This window comes from Amphibalanus amphitrite, unplaced genomic scaffold (genome assembly GCF_019059575.1).
Source record: "Amphibalanus amphitrite isolate SeventyFive unplaced genomic scaffold, NRLGWU_Aamphi_draft 000007F_arrow, whole genome shotgun sequence".
Taxonomy (NCBI): domain Eukaryota; kingdom Metazoa; phylum Arthropoda; class Thecostraca; order Balanomorpha; family Balanidae; genus Amphibalanus; species Amphibalanus amphitrite.
In genome coordinates, this window is record NW_024881503.1 from 1,563,013 (window position 1) to 1,582,334 (window position 19,322).

General features: G+C 47.8%; 1 protein-coding gene across 1 annotated transcript; it reads left to right on the forward strand.

Annotated features, from left to right (window-relative positions):
• The first annotated feature begins 365 nt into the window (after nt 1-365).
• On the forward strand, nt 366-18,154 carry LOC122378843 (gamma-glutamyl hydrolase A-like). Its single transcript, XM_043360389.1, has 10 exons — nt 366-424; nt 12,356-12,507; nt 12,727-12,934; nt 13,193-13,388; nt 15,818-15,944; nt 16,238-16,382; nt 16,619-16,742; nt 16,961-17,165; nt 17,506-17,645; nt 17,774-18,154. Exons 1-10 carry the CDS (start codon nt 422-424, stop codon nt 17,896-17,898), a joined length of 1,425 nt encoding a protein of 474 aa, XP_043216324.1. The 5' UTR covers nt 366-421; the 3' UTR covers nt 17,899-18,154.
• Nucleotides 18,155-19,322: the final 1,168 nt, after the last annotated feature.

Genomic DNA, 19,322 nt, shown 5'->3' on the forward strand with positions numbered 1-19,322 from the left:
ACGGGGCGGGACTCTGACGGGGTGGGATGACGGAAGGGAGGGATCGTGCTGCCGTCCCTGCGATGTATCTAGAGCACAGACCTACCAAGTAGGTACCCATGTCTCCGCTGCCTCTGCAAGTCTCTGCAGCTCTGAGAAGTACCCATGTCTCCGCTGCCTCTGCAAGTCTCTGCAGATCCGTGCAGTGTCCAGTGCAGTCCTACCCGCGCGCTGCAGCGGTGAATGGCCGCAGCTGAGCGGGACCTGTCAGGGGGCTCAGTGGGCGTCTGGAGAGTCGCTCTGCCGCTGGCACTGTCGATTTGTTTGTGTTAGCGGACACGATGAGCGAACCGGAGCTGGACTGCTGGAGACGGTCCGCCAGTGTCCGGCCAGCGGTGACACAGTGCGACGGACCGCCCTCCACCGAGACAGACCGGCAGACATGGTGAGTAGCCGGGACAGACACATGGTGAGTAGCTGGGACAGACATGGTGAGTAGCTGGGGCAGACATGGTGAGTAGCTGGGACAGACACATGGTGAGTAGCTGGGACAGACACATGGTGAGTAGCTGGGACAGACATGGTGAGTAGGCATCACTGGGACAGTAGGACCAGCAGATAATGGTGGGTAACTGCGCTGGGACAGACGGACACTGGACACTGGACAGCCACCCGCACCCACAGAACGGTAGAATGCCGAGTGCGGAGTCATGGAAATTGGAACGGGAGACTAAGGAATTAACAGGCTGAAATCTGGTTAGCCGACACCGGAACGGTGCTTTGTAGGGTCAACAACCGCATGTCAGTCGACAGTCGGGTCGGGTCACTGACCTTTGTCCTTTGGGTTTTGACATGAGTTAACATCTGCACGCGGTCATAAAATGTCACAACCTCGCACGCCCTCCGTGACATATTTTGTCCGCAGGGAAATAAAGTTAGGCCGTAGTAGCCTCCCGAATGCACGGACCCTCTTTGTATTGCACTTTTTTATTCAAAGGAAAGGTCGCCTGAAGTCATGTCGGTCTCGTGACCTCGCTGCTGTCGGTCAACAGGGGAAATAGGGACATGTGTAGGCAGTTATGCAAGTCCGATAGTAGATAGTAAACTAGTGTATTTCTGACCCTGCTGATGCATAATACGGTGTGGGATGTCACTAGGTGATCGGGTTATTCGTCAACAACTCCCTATAAACTAAGCGAGTCGGGAATGTCACCGAAAGACTCGGAAAGACCCGCCAAATCGAATGATTTCCCTACAACTTGATCTTTGAGTAGCCTACAATTTAGGTCGAAACCCTACATAAATTGATTTTTTTCATACAAAAAGTATATTATTTGATGCGCATGATCATTACAAATACGATTAAGCCAAAGTTGCGGGCTGCGGCTCTGCAAACATTTTTTTATGTCTAAACTCTTCATCAAAATTGAACCAATACGATGGGACATTCGATGCCTATGTCCTGAGAGGTCACCGGTTAGCCTGAGATCATAAGATGGAGTAACAGCCGCTGCATTTCGTAACAGCGCATATGCTCGTTTTTTTCACGAAGCTGCTCAACAAGGGTGAAAACGGCGAGAGCTTAATCCGATATTTAGCATACCGTTTATGATAGCGCCTACATGGGAAGAAAGGGTCATACCCGAACACCGATTTCGGCGGTTGTCCTCCCCATCCCCTCCTTCAGTCCCGAGACCGCCACTCGCGACGCCAGTGCAGTCAGCAGTGAAGTTTCCATGCTTGCTGACTTTCACATTTAGGTACAGAAAAGCTGAGTCATCTTCAAAATACCGCTCACTGTCGGAACAAAATAATGACTAATTCATACCATAAGCTGCTGAGCGGTGAGCCAGCGTGCTGGCATGGTGCAGTGGCGGTCTTGTAGCGCAACTGGTACGCATAGGTGAAGGAGATCGCGCCACCGAATACCGATCACCGAAGATCGGTTGTCTATTTTTTTCATTCATTGTAGAGTAATTGTTTGTTATAAAACTCGTTTTCGAAAAGAAACTGTATGATTTAACCCTATTCCTGGCGGGCTCCGCCGGGACAAGAAACTGGCGGGGGGGCCGATTCGCCCCCCCCCCCCCTTCAGATCTCAAAAACTACACATCGCAGCGACAAACGGCAAACGGCGTTTGATAGGTCGTTTAAAGATCTACAACTTCAACATAAACATTTTCAGGTCAGGTCAATATTGAGGTCACCAGAGGTCATCAACGATAAAATGTTTTGGAATTAGTTACCTATATAACTTTTAAACTAAGAAACATAGAGACATAAAACCAATACATTTTTTGTTGCTCTCGCCGAGGCGATGCGAAATAAGTATGTGATGACCTTCACAGGTCAATTTGAAATTTGACCTGAGGTCAAGGTCAGGTCATTCATCAATGAGGTTGTGGGGTATGGTCATGCTGCATACCAAACGACGCGCCTTGACCAGGCGAGCAGTTTGGTACCTTTTACAAGTCTTTAGCACCATCATGTCGTGATTTATTGACAGAAAAACGATTTATGACGTCACATGACCTCAGATGACCTTTGCCGGTGCCCCTGTCAATTAGCGGCACCAGGATCATCACCGATGAGATAATCTTCCATAATACTAAAAGAATTGGGTGGTTTTGACTCGTTTACACGAAGCAGGAGGCGTTTCAATGTTTTCCCATAGGCTTGCAATGTAGAGGTCACGAGTCTGGCCTGACCTCAGGTCACAGATATGAAAATTCTGAGAGATACAAATTGCACATACTGGTACCCTAACTAAAACCTGAAGAGAAGAAATTGATCGGTCAAAAACTCTAGCTCTGGCGTGATTGCAAACTTTTCTGAGGTGGGGTCACCAAACCGCCTCTGGTGACCTGACCTGACCCTGACCCGGCAACTTTTTTTTTGTCAAAATGTGCGCAATGAATGTTTAGAAAAAGTCACCGAGTATGAGCTTTCAGTCTTGCGGCGTTTGGCAATGGCACAAGAAAAACCTGAAGGGGGCCTTAAAGGCCCCCCCCCCCCCCGCCAGGAATAGGGTTAAAAGGGATCGTTACCCCGTACCCTACCCCTCCCACTACGAGTGCCAGCAAACTAAGATAATAGCGTCACGCATTAGCAAATGCGTGACGCCCGTGCGGCCAAGCCTCGCCAAGCCTCGCCCGTGCGGCCAAGGCTGCAGTCTGTCCGGCGATGACGATCGCCCGACGCTGACCCATGTCAGGGGGAGGGGGTATTCCGCAGCCGTGTGTGGCGCGCTGACTTGAATTGCCCGTATGTATATAGAGAGAGTGAGTGTCCTGTGATTAAATCGTTATGTCTGTATTCTAACCCCTGCATGTTTTTGTCCCAACCCGACTCAGACTCTGGACTGTAATCGCCACGCCCCGTGTGGATTGTCCATGATTGTAATACGGGGAGAGCGGGGCAATGGCGGACGGTGGGTAATGCCGGCCACCCATCTCTAGTGAGTACTTTGTCCATCACTAATCAGCTGATGTTGCTTACATTTCAGTTGAGCAGTTGAGCGCCATTCTAGCACGTGGTGCAAGTTTGTCACGGTAGCTCAATTATTTTCATTTTTATAGCGTTCAATGTGTTTTTCGTATCTGATTTTTAATTTTGTTGCATCTATTTGCTGACTGTGAAATGTGTTAACGCATTTTCAGAAGTGCTGCTTTGCAATGACCTTCAATTAAGCCTTTCTTAGGCGACTGCTGGATGTGAGGCGTTTGCGGCGCAATGCCTTTGACTGCTGCCTGCTTTCTTAAAATAAAGCTGACCTCGGGGTAATACCGGACACGTGTCCGGAATGACTCCACGCGGTTTTGTTTGCGACTTCTGTCGTTAAAGCTCAACGTTTCGGGTTGCTGTGTTTACGGCTGTGTTAGTTTGCTTGCTGTGTTTACGGTTGTGTTAGTTTGCTGCTCTGTTGGCGCCGCGCTGTTGCGTTGCAGCGAGTGCAGTGTTGTGTTGCAGTGCAGTGTACTGTTAACTGCTGAATACAGTTGTCGTTTCTTAATTCTCACTTAAATTTCCATCGAAAGAACGGTTTAAGGATGAATGCCAGTGACGATATTTCGACTTTTTGTGCTATTGCACTTAGTGGCCGCAAGGGCTCCGCCACCGGGGGGGACGGGTGGGACATGTCCCCCCCAACCAAAATGTTGGGTGGGACATACTATCTTTTGCCCCCCCCCCCCCAATAATCGGCTCTCCCGCTGGTAGATAAATCGACTATTGTTCCTGACACCGAATACAGAACACAGGTTCAAAGAACCTCCGAAGAAAAAACTGTCGTCGATAACTATATTGTCGCTGTGCTTTTAGTCTTTTTCTGTTATGGGGGCCACGGATTTCAGTTTTTTTTTTGTAGACCATACGGGCGTTTTCGCGTTAGGTACCTATATCAACGTGAGTCTACTGACGAATGTTCGCAATCACACGTCCCATTCCGATGATGAATCCAATAGGTATATCCAGTAGGTAATCCAGTAGGTATATCAGATAAGGATCTCTCAATCAATTAAACGCTCAATACGGAGATTATTCTTTCGGGTAAACGCGTTCGTTCTTTTAGAGGAAACTTCCATCGGTCAAATAAGAATATCGCAGAACTGTAGGATGAGAGAGGCTGTTTGTTTCCAGTGTTTGGGAGGTTAACCCGCGCCCGGCTGGGGGTCCTGGATTTCCACGCCCTGCTGGGGGGGGGGGGGTGTTTGAACACCCCCCTTCTTACTCGGCTCCTGGGCCACGTAGCGATACGCGTATGGCGGCGTTCGAAAGAGCGCCAAAAATAGTGACGAAATCACTTCGGTCACTTTTTTGGTCAGGTCAAAGGTCAGGTCACCAGAGGTCATTGAAGGCAAAATTTCGCCGATTTCCAGGTCGAATGTCGACAATTTCCAGGAAGCCAACGCATAACTCGGGAACCAATAGAGCTACAGCGCCGCGGAAAAGCGCATTCGATAGCCCTATTAACGCCCTTTCTGGATAATTCTCTCAGATTTGACCTAACGTCAACGGTTTTGCCTGCAGGGGGCAAAAACTGCAAAAATAGCCGATTTTTTTTTTCGGAAACAGTTTTTTCTGCAATAACTTTGACCCAGGCCTTGTACGAGCTTACTTTTACCGGCATCGTGTTCCTCTCGTCAAGACGCATCGAATGAACTATAACTTGACCTTGAAAGGTCAACTTGAAAATTTGACCTCAGGTCAAGGTCACGACCTGACCGGAAAGGGTCACGTTGCATATCAGTCGATCCGTACCGTCGAGCTCAACCCGCGCGGGGCTGGGGGGTAAATTTTATCCCCCCTCGCGAATTTTTGCAATATCTCAAAAACGGCGGCGCGCAGCGCCGCCAAACTTTCAGTACCTTTTCTTACATCAATTTGACACGTTCCCTGAAAATTTGAGCGAAATCCGTCGAAATATTTTTGAGAAATTGAAGTTTTAGTGACGTCATGTTCGCCATTTCCGCCTCAAAAACGGCAAAATTTCAAACGCCGCTAACATCTTCATTTTTAAAGGAATCAAGACGTAACAAAAAAGGTTATATGTAATTCTACTTTGTCTATCAAATGGCTATCTCGGTTTTTTGAAAATGTTTGATTTTTGCCCAAATTTTTCCAAGAAACTGACTTTTTTGGGAAAACGATTATAAAATCCAAAATTTTGAGTGTATCAAAAAACCGGAATATATGTCTGAGAAGTGGTCTATGTGCACCTACATACCAATTTTTAGAAGAATCGGTTAAAAAATGTGGGAGTTATTACACATTTTATGACGTCACGACACACAAAAAATTTGAAAAATGATTTTTTTGGAAGTTCTAGACCTCGTACGGAAACAGAAATAGCACCATTCGATTTGCCGTGAAAAACTGCATCAGATAGACACCTTTTTAGGCCTTAACAACCAACTTCAAAATTTGACCTCACTTGACCTGACCTTGACCTGACCTCGACCTGAAATTCATCCAGAGGTGGTCCATATCACTTATTGAGTGTGCCTATTGAATTCTATGAGTAAAATGACCCATACAACATGCGTCGCACATGCCCTTTTCTATATTTTGTTTTTGGTGACCTGACCTGACCTGACCTGACCTTGACCTTGACCTCTGAATGATATTGTATGCAACGAATATTGTCTTGGTAGCCTAAGAACACGTTTTGGGCAATCAGTCTCAGTCCACGACTCCATTCTTCGGCAACTACGGTGCAAGGCCGATACTGTAGGAACTTGCAATTTGTACCCTTGACCTGACCTTGACCTTGACCTCAAACTTTAAATTAAGTACATGTTTTAAGTTGTTCGTGATGAGATCTTTCGATTGGCCTTTGAATTTTCCAAATCGGACCATTAGTTCGGGAGATAACAGGGGGGTAAAATTTACCCCCCCCCAGCCCCGCGCGCGTTCGGCTGGAGACCCCAGCCCCGCGCGGGTTAACACATCTAAGGCGTTTTCACCGCTCTAGCATGCCTCTATCAAAAGTTATTTGCGAAAAACTGTTAGACACCATTCGTGACCTGAGATGATCTCAGGGTCATAAACAGGGGTCACGTGGCCGGCATTACCCCTCGCTTTTTTGCACCTCCATTTTTCACCACATTTTCGCGTAGGCTCTGAATCTGTCATCAGTGATCTGAGATACTAAAACTGGGCGTTATCTGAAAGCCTATTCCTTTGGCTATAACCACAGTCAAAATCACCATAAAATAGCTTCAAATAGCTGAGCTATTGAGCAAAATGCTTATGGTGTCGCCATTGCCCCACTCTCCCCTACATACATACATACAATGCGGCGCTAGATTCTGCCTGTAAGGTAGGCAACCCGCAAGGCCGCAACTGCAGGGTAGGCAACCCGCAAGGCACCCAGCGTCCCACGCTGCTGGTGCGGCGCCGCGGGGCGGTCTTGCGAGACTGTGTCCTAATCCTTTCGGCGTCTGAGCGAGGAAAGGAGCAATGCACGGTCTAGATCAGCCTCTACATTCAGTGAATAGAAATATGATGAAAGGTATGTAAATAAAAACGGCCTCAATCCAGATTATCAGGTGCAAAAAGGCGTACATACGTATTGCTGACTTTAGTCTGACTCTGATCTGATCTGATTAGTTCAGTCGACCAAAAAGTAACCACAGTGTCCCAAAATTTGCCAGTTTGGGTGGGAAATGACATCCAAATGAAAATGGTTTTCCACTCTCACCTCCAATTTTCCAGAGCAATTTTTCACTCCCAATTTTACCAGTAACGAGCATCTGCATGTAATGTGTACCTTTGGTGGTTGGCTTTTAACTTCCTCCATATTTTTTTCAATCCTCTAGCAAAAACAACTCCCAGTTCCCACATCCTGTAGCACTCACATGCAAATTGATGATCCCTGTTTTTGACCCTTTTTCATGAATCTCGAATCTTCCACTCTCAGCCCGCTTTACTGTGAGGAATATCCCCCTCCGACACCCAAGCCAAAATATAATTTTGGGACACTGAGTAACCAGAGCCCCATCTTGGGCCTTCGGCTTCTTTGGGTAGGTATATCGTCAAGTGCAAATAACGAACAATATTCGTTATATAACACGTTCTTAGTTCTTTCGCAACAACCACTGTACTCGTAGCCGTTTCACGGCACTTCGCTACAATCTAGGTACAGTTGCTTTGGGTGGTTTGAAAAATCATTGGCTGTTCGATGTTCAATGCCTACTGCAAGATGGTCAAATGGATTAGCAATATCTACCTATATACCTATGCCTATTGAGGACAAGAGTCTGGTAAATGTTCACCGTTTACATTTATTGAGTAGCTACAAGTCGCGTACACATTAATTAGCCGTTAACGTAAGCCAATAGTGCAATAAATGACATTGAATATGAATAGCTTTGCAATAAATAACAGCGCATAGTGTTATTTAAATATTTATTACACCATGGTACACTTTGGCCGTTTATGTATACCTAGCTAAGTACCTAGGCTGGTCCTCGTCATTGAATGTAAGGTAGTAAGTCGTTAACGTTTATTGCGTATCGATGGGTGCGCACGCTTTAGTCAATTGTTTCATTCCACATCCGTTAACGCTTAGGGGAGAGCGGGGCCAGTTGAACCACTTTTTTGTATATTGACATGCACAGCGAGATCTAGTTGTCTAATCGACAAATGCACAATACCATGATAAAATATACTCTTTTGGCTTTATTTTAAGATATGTGAAGGTATGTTTCAAACATATTTTGCTGCCAAACGCATGCTTATAAAACAGCTCTACGCCCGTTTCAAATGACCCTGATGCAAGGGTCAACTGAACCAGGCCATGGGGTCAATTATCAATATTAAGGCACCTATCCGTAACAATGGGATGTTTTCATCTTTAAGGCCACTTTCTTAACCCTCGCCGGCAGAGGGGGGGGGGGTGATGCAACCCCCCCTAAGGTTTTTCGCGAATAACTCGCGTAAAAAGCGGCCGATCGCGACGAAACTTTCAGTACCCTCGCATTGATCAATTTTACACGTTCCCTGAAAATTTCATGACCCTGACCCCAATGACCTTTGACCTCTGACCTCTTTTCCGTGACCATGTTTGGCCGAAATCGCGATTCGGCGTAGGTCGGCTCGCATTAGCCGCGCGTTTGCAAGCTTTTCGTGGTTTCAAACGTTCAAACATGTGATTTGATGTTGCTCCCATACATAAGGGTGGGTGTCAAGGTCACCTGAAGGTCAGGTCAGGTCATTGACCTTTGGTGACCTTGGGTGACCTCGGTTCACTTTTTCGAGTTTTACATGTTTCTAGGCTAGTTTTTGGAGCTGAATTCGAATTTAGCAACCATTTGAACATTTACGAAGTAGTTTTGGTGCCTTCGTAACATGTTACGAAGCTGTCAGAGGCGGTTGACACGTATTACGAATACCCGTCACAACCCCTACCGGTTGACCTGACCTGACCTGACCCGACCTGGTCTAAATGCTTAAAAACATCATCTCTGATCAAAACTAACACGATATTCGTGATCAGCACCTCGGAAAACCACATAGCAGCCACACTTTACGACTTTCTAACAGGTCCCGATTTTCCCGGTTTTCGGGTCATTGACCTGACCTGGAAGGTCACCCGATGACCTAGGACTTTAAAATTGGGTATCATCGGCTTCCTCTCGTGACGAGCAACACGCTCGTTTTTCCGCGAAGCTCTAGCTCGATCAGGGGCCAAACGCGAGGGGGGGGGGTCTTACCAACCCCCCCCCCCCTTGTGCCGTCGAAGGACGCAAAATGGCCTGTGCCGGCGAGGGTTAAGGAGATATTTTGTACGGTTTACTTTTCCAAATGCTACATTCAATAGGTCGTTGGAAATTTCCAACTAAAAGTGCTAAGTTCCTCATAATAGGTGACATAAAGTAAATAGACTATGGTAAAATGGGCGGATGTGGAAAATGAAGAATATCTCAGGCTATAGTGTGCTTTCAAGCAAAAGGCTGGAGATGAAAGGGTCAAAAATTGAGCTCTATCAAACTGCTATTTCAGTTCAAACCCTCATTTTAAAGGTGGACTATTTCCTTTAATGTTTACAGCCCCTGAACATAACCATTAGGGGAGAGTGGGGCAAAGCGGCCACCCTAACACTTCTCACGATGCCAACGCTTGATTTTTAAACTTGGAAAGATTCTTTCTATACCAATGTGATCCCTATTAAGTTGCCTTTAATTTCAACTGCGTTTTATTTCCAAAGGCGTTCACATATGAAAGATATTGACAAAACTTTAAACCTATGCATATTGGCCACTTTGCCCCATACCCTGGGGCAAAGCGGCCACCGGCGTCTTCTCAAGTCCCGATATGAGAAACAAAATAGTTGCCTCGTGTACGACTAGGGTATTTGATGGTGACAAGGTTAAGCGAGGATGGATGTTTACTTTATCATCTTCCACCTGTAGGTAAACAAAGAAAGGATTTTCATGAAAATAAACATTTAATTGCATTATTTGGTAACTCATGCAACTGAAAAGTGGCAAAGATGAATGCATGACGACACATTTGAATATAAATAATGTTTTTTATCCAGATGGAAGCAACTTATGCCCAATTGGGGGGTGGCCACTTTGCCCCGGCCACTTTGCCCCGCGCATACCGTCCGAGACAAAAATATTCCAGCTTAGCTATTAGTGGGGTAAAAAACATTAAAATTGGTAGAATACATGTACAATACCCATGCAATGCATGGACAAGAACGCTTATAAAAATTCCAAACGGTTATGGAATAACATAACATTTAAAAATTGTAAACATAGTTGGTAACCTGGCAAGAAATGCTTTTCCGTATTTCACAGAACAATGGTGATGGGCCTGAAACCCCGGTCTGGCTCATTCGAACGACCGTGCAGAGAAGTATAATTGGAAACCATGAATTGGAACTGACGCCAGCTATGAAGGGCTAAAACGATGGGTGGCCGCTTTGCCCCGGGTGGCCGCTTTGCCCCACTCTCCCCTACAAAGGTCACTGGGGTCGGTTGAATCGGCCGGTGGCCCTGCTTCAACTGAACCGCAGAGAAGCGTTTCAATTGACCCCATCCGCTCCCGTTATCTCGCACGCGCCGTAAAGCACTTGTCAAACGAGCTGGAGGGACGGCATCATGCTGAATGAGATGCCAAATAAGGTGACATTCCGGAGCCAGGAGTTTTTCTCTCAGCAAACAAAGGTATATGAGATATCACAAAATGCTCACAAAAACGACTTCTCCCAAACGCCCCTCAAAAACACAAAAACAAGTGCCAAATCAAAATTACCGTCCGTTCGCCGCCCAAACGCCGTTGACAAACGAAGTGGTCGAGCGCGCATGCGCAGTGGTGTCGGCAACGCTATCTGTTGCATACTGTTAAAAGTAAAGGCATGTTTCATCTGACCCCGTGTTTCAACTGGCCCCGCTCTCCCCTACTGACGAGCGTATCAATGCATGGATTTTAATTAGCTGTGCTTGGCGCCTAGGGTCATGCTGATGGGTCGTTAACGTACCTAAATAAAGTAAATCGTTAACGGTTCACTGTTAACGGTTAGCATTCATCAAAGCGTCAGGGATAATCAACGCTAATAATTTGTAACGTTTATTGAGTAATATAGTCGCGTTTGCGTACGCGTAAAGCGTTCGTCACACAATGACAACAGTAAAGGTTGGACAAGGAGTCCTAAAAAATGGTGAAAACCTACGTCTAAATAATTTACTCAACCATTCAATGCATCCTTCATTTATCGGGTACGTATATGTGATGTGAAGCTTCTATAAATTCATGGACATTGGACATAAATGCTTAAATAAATACGTATATATTTGGACACTAAGTGCCGAATAACACGATAAGGGTATTACGGATTGGGACCTTTAATCTATTGACCCCCGATCTACTCGACCGCTGAATTTTATTTCAACACATTGATCCTTCTAAAATTTTCCGTACGTACGAATCATGTGGCGTGGACGTCCGTTATTTGTAACAGACTTTCGTTCGTTCAAACGATTCGTTAATAAATAAACGTTGAAGCGAGTAGAAGCTAGGTATGATATCGTTTTGAGTACCTATCCACAAATTCCTCGCAGACTGTGAATTTGTATAAACATAATAGCTGCTCTTATTTTGTAGATAAATATTCCCCAGATTCTATAGCTTTTCTAGTTTAAAGCTATGTCGATAGGGCGTTACAACCAATTGATGCAGTTTGTCCCAGCCGTAGGTTACGTCATCATTAGAGCTACGTTGCGGTAACCACTAGAGATGTCAATCGGATACCAACTTTTTGGTATACCGATACCAAACCGATACCAACTCGGTATTCGCTATTTCAATCCTAATGTGTTTGGTATTTTGTTGGTATCATGAACCCTCGCCAATGTTTAAGAGGCTAAGAAATCGGTAAAAAGTTGGTATTTTCCTCATGTTCCCAAGTTGGTTTGGTTTCGGTATTTCTCCACGGTTTTGGTTGGTATTTGGTTTGGTATCGGTATTCCGATTTTCCATCACTAGTAACCACTAGTGACCCTGCAGGCGGGTTGGACGGGGGTGACGGGGATGTCACGGTCTCTCTACTACATTCTCCGTATGAAGATAAAGGAGTGCGTCTATTTTTGGACCGAAAGTCTGCGGTCAGTCTCTGTAGTATACCTTATTAGTGTTTACATTAGCGTGATTATGTATACCTATGCGGTGTGCAATGTGCATGCAATATGCATGTGTAATGCTGTTTTGATGAGGCAGAAATCCGGACCAGCCCGGACCTCCGGTATCAAATCACACGCCTGATGACGACTGCCACAGCCAGCCCCGGTTCCTATGCGGTTATACACACTGCTCGGGTGTGCGTCTAATGACCATAGTATAAACACGGACCCGTGCCGTTACTCTGCAGGTCCGGCCGCCCGCAGCCACGCGGCTTCTGTTCCTGGCCGCGGCCCTGTTCACTGCCACAAGTGACGTCAGAGTGTCCGCTGACGTCACCAGCGAACTGCTGACGTCGGCTCTGAGGGAGGTCGACGACTTCACACTGCCCGACACTCTCAGGTAGACCAGGGGAGGACCTCGGACCTCGAGGTCTCTGAATGACTCGTGAGACCATCAGCATGCTGCGTTGTTCTGAGTTGTTTTGCTTGTTCGCTGTAAGTCGTAAAAAAGAGATCGTATCTAACAACGATAGAATATGGCTATGCCACAATAGTTTGGCGGGCACTGGTTAATAAACGCTCAAACATACACGTGACCAGCGGACGGCGGTGCCGGCAGGGACGGCGAGCAGAGCCGGCTGACACAGCTCCTGGCCGGGGCCGACTGGCGGTCGCTGGCCGATACCGCAGCACGCGCCAGTCGCAGCCCCCAGGAGGAACCCCCGCCCGAGAGACGGCGCAAGGGTCGCCGGCGCAAGGGAGGCCGGCGGCGCGGCGGCAGGCGGCGCGGCAGGAAGGGGCAGCGCCGCCGACGGCCCACCACGCCGGTAGGACTGCCGGGCGCGAAATTTGTATGGATAGCCTCGCCGGCACATCGACTTCGAACGGTCGCTGTTAACATATTTATATTGAACTAGGTATCGTATTTTATCGAGAGTTTAGATGGAAATGTATGGGATAGGCTCATCTTCCAAAATATTTAGCAACTTGATTTCAACGGCAATTCATAAAAAAGAGACATCTATCGCAACAGATTGAATTATGTAGTTGTAGTTATATCTGAGTACACGTGATTCTTCCCACAGGCCCCTGAGACGAGCACAACGGGACCAAGATACGCCGCCCCTGTCTCTACCACCGTTCCAACAACGACGACTACCACCACCACTACCACTACCACCACCCCCACCACGACAGCAACCACCCCGCCGCCTACGACGACGGCGAAGCCCAACTTCCACATCGCTCCTGCGGGCGCCGTCAACCAGAGACCCGTCGTCGGTGAGTATTGAATGGGTTTAGACATTAGCGTCGCCACGGGGGGGCAAGCGGGGCAGCTTGCCCCCCAACCTCGGACCGGGCACCCCCTGAGATCGATACAGATCCGATGAGATTTTGGAGTCGGGAAAAAATGGGGGTACCTTTCTGAGAATGCCTATGAGGTCAGACTCGGTTGAAGGGTGCAGTTCAGGCCAGAGTCGGAGTCGCAGTCGCCAAAATCTTCACGACGCCGATTCCAGACTCGGGAATGTCAATACTGTGATTCATTCCATGTTCCTAGTTGGTTCTTTATTACATTTTATAGCCGATTTTCATAAGCTTTGAAGTGCTGACACAAAATTTCCGTTCAAAGTGTGACACTAAAGGCCGCCGTCCACTGTGCGGAACGCGTGCGGTCCGTACGGAATTTAACACAGAACCCTATGGGCGCATCCGGTCCGTACGGAAATCGTGTGCGTTCCGTGCGGACCGCATCCGAACGGCAATCAGCTGTAACAAAGTCCAACATGTTGAACTTTTCTGCGGAGAACGCAGGCGGAACGGACGCGGTCAGGTGCAGTCTTCCGTCTTCGAGTTTTCAATTGCAAATTTAAGAAATAATTTCAACTCTTTCAAGATGAAATAAGTAAACAAATTTTCCTTGACATGGCAGCACTATGATATGCTAGTAAATTGCTATGTTTTCTTTTATAATAACTGGTAATTGCTCTTCACAAAGTGTCAGCAAGTGTCCGTGAGCTTTCCGTCTGCGGTCCGGATGCGGTCAGCGTGCGGCGACATTCCTGACGGACTCCGGACGGAATTCCGTCACAGTGGACGGCGGCCTTAAATCTTAACTCTCGTCAAATGTCTGCGACAGACTCAAGTACCGTTCAAGTGCCACAGGGCTCATGAGCTTGCTTTTCACTGTTCAACAGGCTCCGAAGAAGCTCCACTGAGCTCTAAGAAGCCTTCAGAGGGCCCAAACCGGCCTCTGAGAGTCCCACTGGTGTCCATATTCCCTGAGGGCCCCGGCCCATACAGGGATCTTTGAGGACCTTACACATGCGTAGACCTCTGAAGGGCCACACGGATCTTTGAGAATACTTTCGACAATTTCTGAGAACCTTAGGCCTCTGATAGCTCAGCCGAGCTTTTGAGGCGACATATTTTGCACAACTCACGTGTGCCTCTGAGGGTCCCAGCACATGTTTCTTATGTCCCATGTAGAGTCCTTAGGGATTCGACACAGACCTCCAGGGTTCACACTGCTATCTGAGGGCTCCCGGCTCACCCTGGGCCTGGTCTCTTAGCGCCCGCCGCCCACCCTGGCTTCTGGGGGTCCCACCTTGGGCTCGGAAAGCCCTAAAGCACCACATAGGTTTGGGATGACCAACGCCGATCTTCAGGATCCTAAGCAGGCTTCTGAGAGCCCACACTGACCCTGAGTGGCCTAAAATGGCCTGGAAGTCCCAAGCCTGTCGCTAAGGGATCCCTTGCCGCTATGCCGTGCGAAATTTTGGTTCCGTTATCTTTTCTTCGCATTTGCAGCGCTGCCCTACACACGAAAAACGAGAAACTTTTTGTTCACACTCCCGTGTGAACAAAATACCTCCTCTCACTGAAGCAAAGATGAATTAGGTAAGTACTTCCGATCCACACTTCCGACATTCAATCTCCGCCGGAAGCCCAACTTAGCTATCGGCGGCTGGGATGAGCCCTATGCATTTCACGTAGAACCTCTGCGACTGCATGCATGCGTGAATGAAGGTTTCAGCAAGGTGGTTCGATTACTGAGCGTTTTTAACCTTTTTCCTGGGTGATGATCATGAGCGACGAGCGTCTGAACGGGGGCTCTCTAGAGTGCGTCGGCAATCGCAGCTATTGTGATTCTACCGGTCGTGTTTTTGTCCAAAAATTTCAAAATTTTGAATTTTCTGTAAAAAATGACATGTCATAGCTAGAAGGAAAACCTTGTCACCATCGTATTCCTCACACCATTACGCGTGGAATGATATGTAAAATGAATGAGTAACAACTGGAGAAAGGCAAGATTTAACACAAAAGTTGATTTTGCCCCCCCCCCCCAACCGAAAATCTCTAGCGACGCCTATGGGTTTAGACATAAAAAAATGTCGAAGAATGCTTCTGAAAAGACGGCATCGGTAACGATGGGTGCAATCTAGTGTGTACATAAAATGAAAGGTTGTTTGCTGCCTTTCCGCATAGAATTTTGTTGACTGTTTAATTGCTCGGTAACGCATAATTCGTGCCTGATTATGAACGAGATAAACGTTGACGTAAACACCAGCTTAGAAAAAAGACTGATGAGTGCTGTGGCTTTCCTTTCGATTGTCATTCCTAAGTAAGCTGCCGTAGCGTGGCGGGCTCAAGATGATGCCATGACAGTCCTGCTTACCAAACCGCGCTGCTCTCTCTGCTGTCGGCAGGTCTGCTGACTCAGTCGCTGTCCAGGAAGCTGAACTCGCTGGTGGACGACCCTGACCTCAGTAGCTACATCGACTCGTCCTATGTGAAGTTCCTGGAGAGCTCCGGCGCCCGCGTGGTACCCGTCATGTAAGTAAACGCCAAATGTCCATATGAACCGCTTCAGCCGGTGAACTGACCCATCGGTTTAGTCGGCGCAAGGCCAGAGTGCAGACGGAGAATTTAGGTTAAGTATTAGAATTAAACGATTTGAGGGTTAAAGCTAAGCAGTAGAAGCAAATAATTCATTGACGACTTTTCAGCATTTTATTACACTCCCAACATTGTGTGCTTGGGTAAGCAGTCCACGAACAATTCGTACTGTTTATGGTGCCCGTCCATAAGTGAGGACCTTATCTGATGATCCGTTGGACCGCCGACAGGGCGGACCAGTCGAACCACTACTACCGCGAGATGTTCCGCTACCTGAACGGCCTCCTCATACCGGGCGGCGCCTCCAACCTGGAGGACAGCGGGTTCGCCGCCGCCGCCAAGGCCCTCTGGAAGATCACCAACGAATACTCGGACGTAAGAACGGCACGCAATAGCAAAATGACCTGTAGAAATGTCGAAATGCGAAATAGCCGTCACAGATTTCAATATGATGGAAAGAGAGTGAGCGAGCCGGAACAATATCCTTCAGTAACGGAAACATGGCCTTGCAAGAAAGCAAGGAGATTCAGCATTTAAAACTTTATAACTTATGTGTCTACTGGAGGAAACAATACGCTATTTTTCTGGTATCACTTGCTCGTCCTCCACAGGACCACTTCCCGATCCTGGGAATCGGCCAGGGGATGGAGCTGCTGGCCCGCCTGGCGGACCCGAGCGCTTCCTTCCGGGAGTGTCCAGCTACAAATGTGGCCTCTCGGCTGGACATAACGCCAGGTAAGGCGTCGGCAGCGCTGCTCTTTGGGTCCATTGAGGCACTGGAGTCTGGGTGAGTGCTTGCAGAGACGACTTACAAATGCATGCGATCATTTATAAAATGGAGCGTCACGTCGTAGCTTTGCCCCCTTTTCCGAGTGCAGAGTTCGCTCCAGTTCTATACGACTCACTCTCCCCCGATCCCGACCGCCGCGCTGATGTCACACTACCTGCCGCAGCCGGCCGCCGGAGTCGTCTGCTGGGCGGCTCGGAGGACCAGGTGCGGGCCATCCTCAGCTCCCAGCCGGCCACGGTCACCTTCCACGGACGCTGTCTCCGCCCGGGAGCGTTCCGGGCCGGCCAGCTGGGGAGGGAGTTTGATCTGGTGGCCACCAGTCGTGACAGCGCCGGAGCGCCCTTCGTCAGCGTCATCGAGCACGAACGGTGAGCGAAGGAGAGAGAGAGAGAGAGAGAGAGAGAGAGAGAGAGAGAGAGAGAGAGAGAGAGAAAGAGAGAGAGAGGGGGGAGAGAGAGAGGGAGGGAGGGAGAGACGGTCCCGGACGATCCCGAACCTGCATTCAATTGAGGTCCAATTTAATAAAGGTGGTGAAAAATTAAAATCATGCTTCTTTCCGTTCACATGCCAAATTTGTACGCAATAGGCGGGGACTTAAAAGAGATAACTTGAAAGCAGCGGTGCTAAGAGCACCTCTAAAGACCACTTAGTAGAAGTAAACTTAGATGAGTTAAACTGATGTGCTTGCACACCTTTGTTTGTCCGCAGTAAGCCGGTGTTTGGCGTGGCGTTCCAGCCGGAGAAGCCGCAGTTCGAGTGGTCGCGCGAGTCGTCCTCCAGCAGCATCCCGCACACGGCCGAAGCCATCCTCGCCGCTCAGCACATCGGAAACGCATTTATAGGGGAAGGTGAGAAGATTATATGTGGATATAGATATATGTATATAGTCACTAACGTTAGATTAATCGTCGTAATATAGAGCACTGATGATTTTTGTTCGTCGATTGACCTGGAACTTCTCTTTACTTTTCCCCAGTGAGAAAAAGTCGGCACCGTTTTCCGTCGCCGGAGCTGGAGGAGGACTATCTGATCTTCAACTACGAGCCAGAGTTTGTGGGTCGACGGGGAGCCGACTTCACATCCTACTACTTCTTCTTGTAGACGAGCGTCGGACCCTGCCGCCTCTCCAGATTGCAGTGTCATGTGGGCAATGCATCGGTTGCATTATATTTCGAGAAGTAAAGAAGTTTATCAGTCTGTTCAGCGCACTGCTCGCTAGTTTTTTCGTTCAGCACCAATTAACCCGCGCCCGGCTGGGGGTCATGGATTTCCACGCCCTGCTGGGGGGGGGGGGGTGTCTGAACAGTGAACACCCCCCTTCTAACTCGGCTCCTGGGCCACGTAGCGATACGTGGAAGGCGGCGTTCGAAAGAGAGCCAAAAATAATGACGAAATCACTTCTGTCATTTTTTTGGTCAGGTCAAAGGTCAGGTCACCAGAGGTCATTGAAGGCAAAATTTTGCCGATTTCCAGGTCGAATGTCGACAATTTCCAAGAAGCCAACGCATAACTCGGGAACCAATAGAGCTACAGCGCCGCGGAAAAGCGCATTCGATAGCCCTATTAACGTCCTTTCTGAATAATTCTTTCAGATTTGACCTAACGTCAACGGTTTTGCCTGCAGGGGGCAAAAACTGCAAAAATAGCCTATTTTTTTAACAGTTTTTCTGCAATAACTTTTGACCCAAGCCTTGTACGAGCTTACTTTTACCGGCATCGTGTTCCTCTCGTCAAGACGCATCGAATGAACTATAACTTGATCTTGAAAGGTCAACTTGAAAATTTGACCTCAGGTCAAGGTCATGACCTGACCGGAAAGGGTCATGTTGCATATCAGTCGATCCGTATCGTCAAGCTGAACACATCTAAGGCGTTTTCATCGCTCTAGCATGCCTCTATCAAAAGTTATTTGCGAAAAACTGTTAGATACCATTCGTGACCTAAGATGACCTCAGGGGCATAAACAGGGGTCACAGACACCATTTTCATGTTCAGTAAGTCTAAACAACTTGTAATTCAGTGTTTGGAATGTTAATAATGTCATTTGTCCAAAAGAGGCGCATTTCAATTTTCTCCCATTGACTTACCTATAATGGGGAGGTCGCAAAATTGACCTGACCTTAGGTCATCGATATCAAAATTCTGAGATATACATTTTGTACACGCTATTGCTCTTAGCAATCGCTAAAAGTTTCAAAGCGATCGGTCACTCGGTGTAGCTATGGCAGACATTGAAACTTTTTATGAGGTGAGGTCACTTCAAGTGACCTGGTGACCTGACCTTGAATGACCTTGGTCTGCAATTTTCACAACATGTGTAGAATTGATGTATGATAAGGTGTACCAAAAACGGCGGCGCGAAGCGCCGCCGTTTTTGAGATATTCGCGAAAAATCACAAGGGGGGTGTTCAAACACCCCCCAGCAGGGCGCGGGTTAAGCATCAAACATACATTTTATAACCCAAGCGAATGACATTTTATATCAACACTCGAACGTATACCGGATACTCGTATTTTAACCCGCG

Bases quoted from the DNA above. Each gene is read 5' to 3' on its own strand.
- LOC122378843 (XM_043360389.1), top strand. The intron at 12,508-12,726 runs GTAGACCAGGGG...CGGTGCCGGCAG, and splicing joins ACACTGCCCGACACTCTCAG to GGACGGCGAGCAGAGCCGGC. The intron at 12,935-13,192 runs GTAGGACTGCCG...TTCTTCCCACAG, and splicing joins GCCGACGGCCCACCACGCCG to GCCCCTGAGACGAGCACAAC.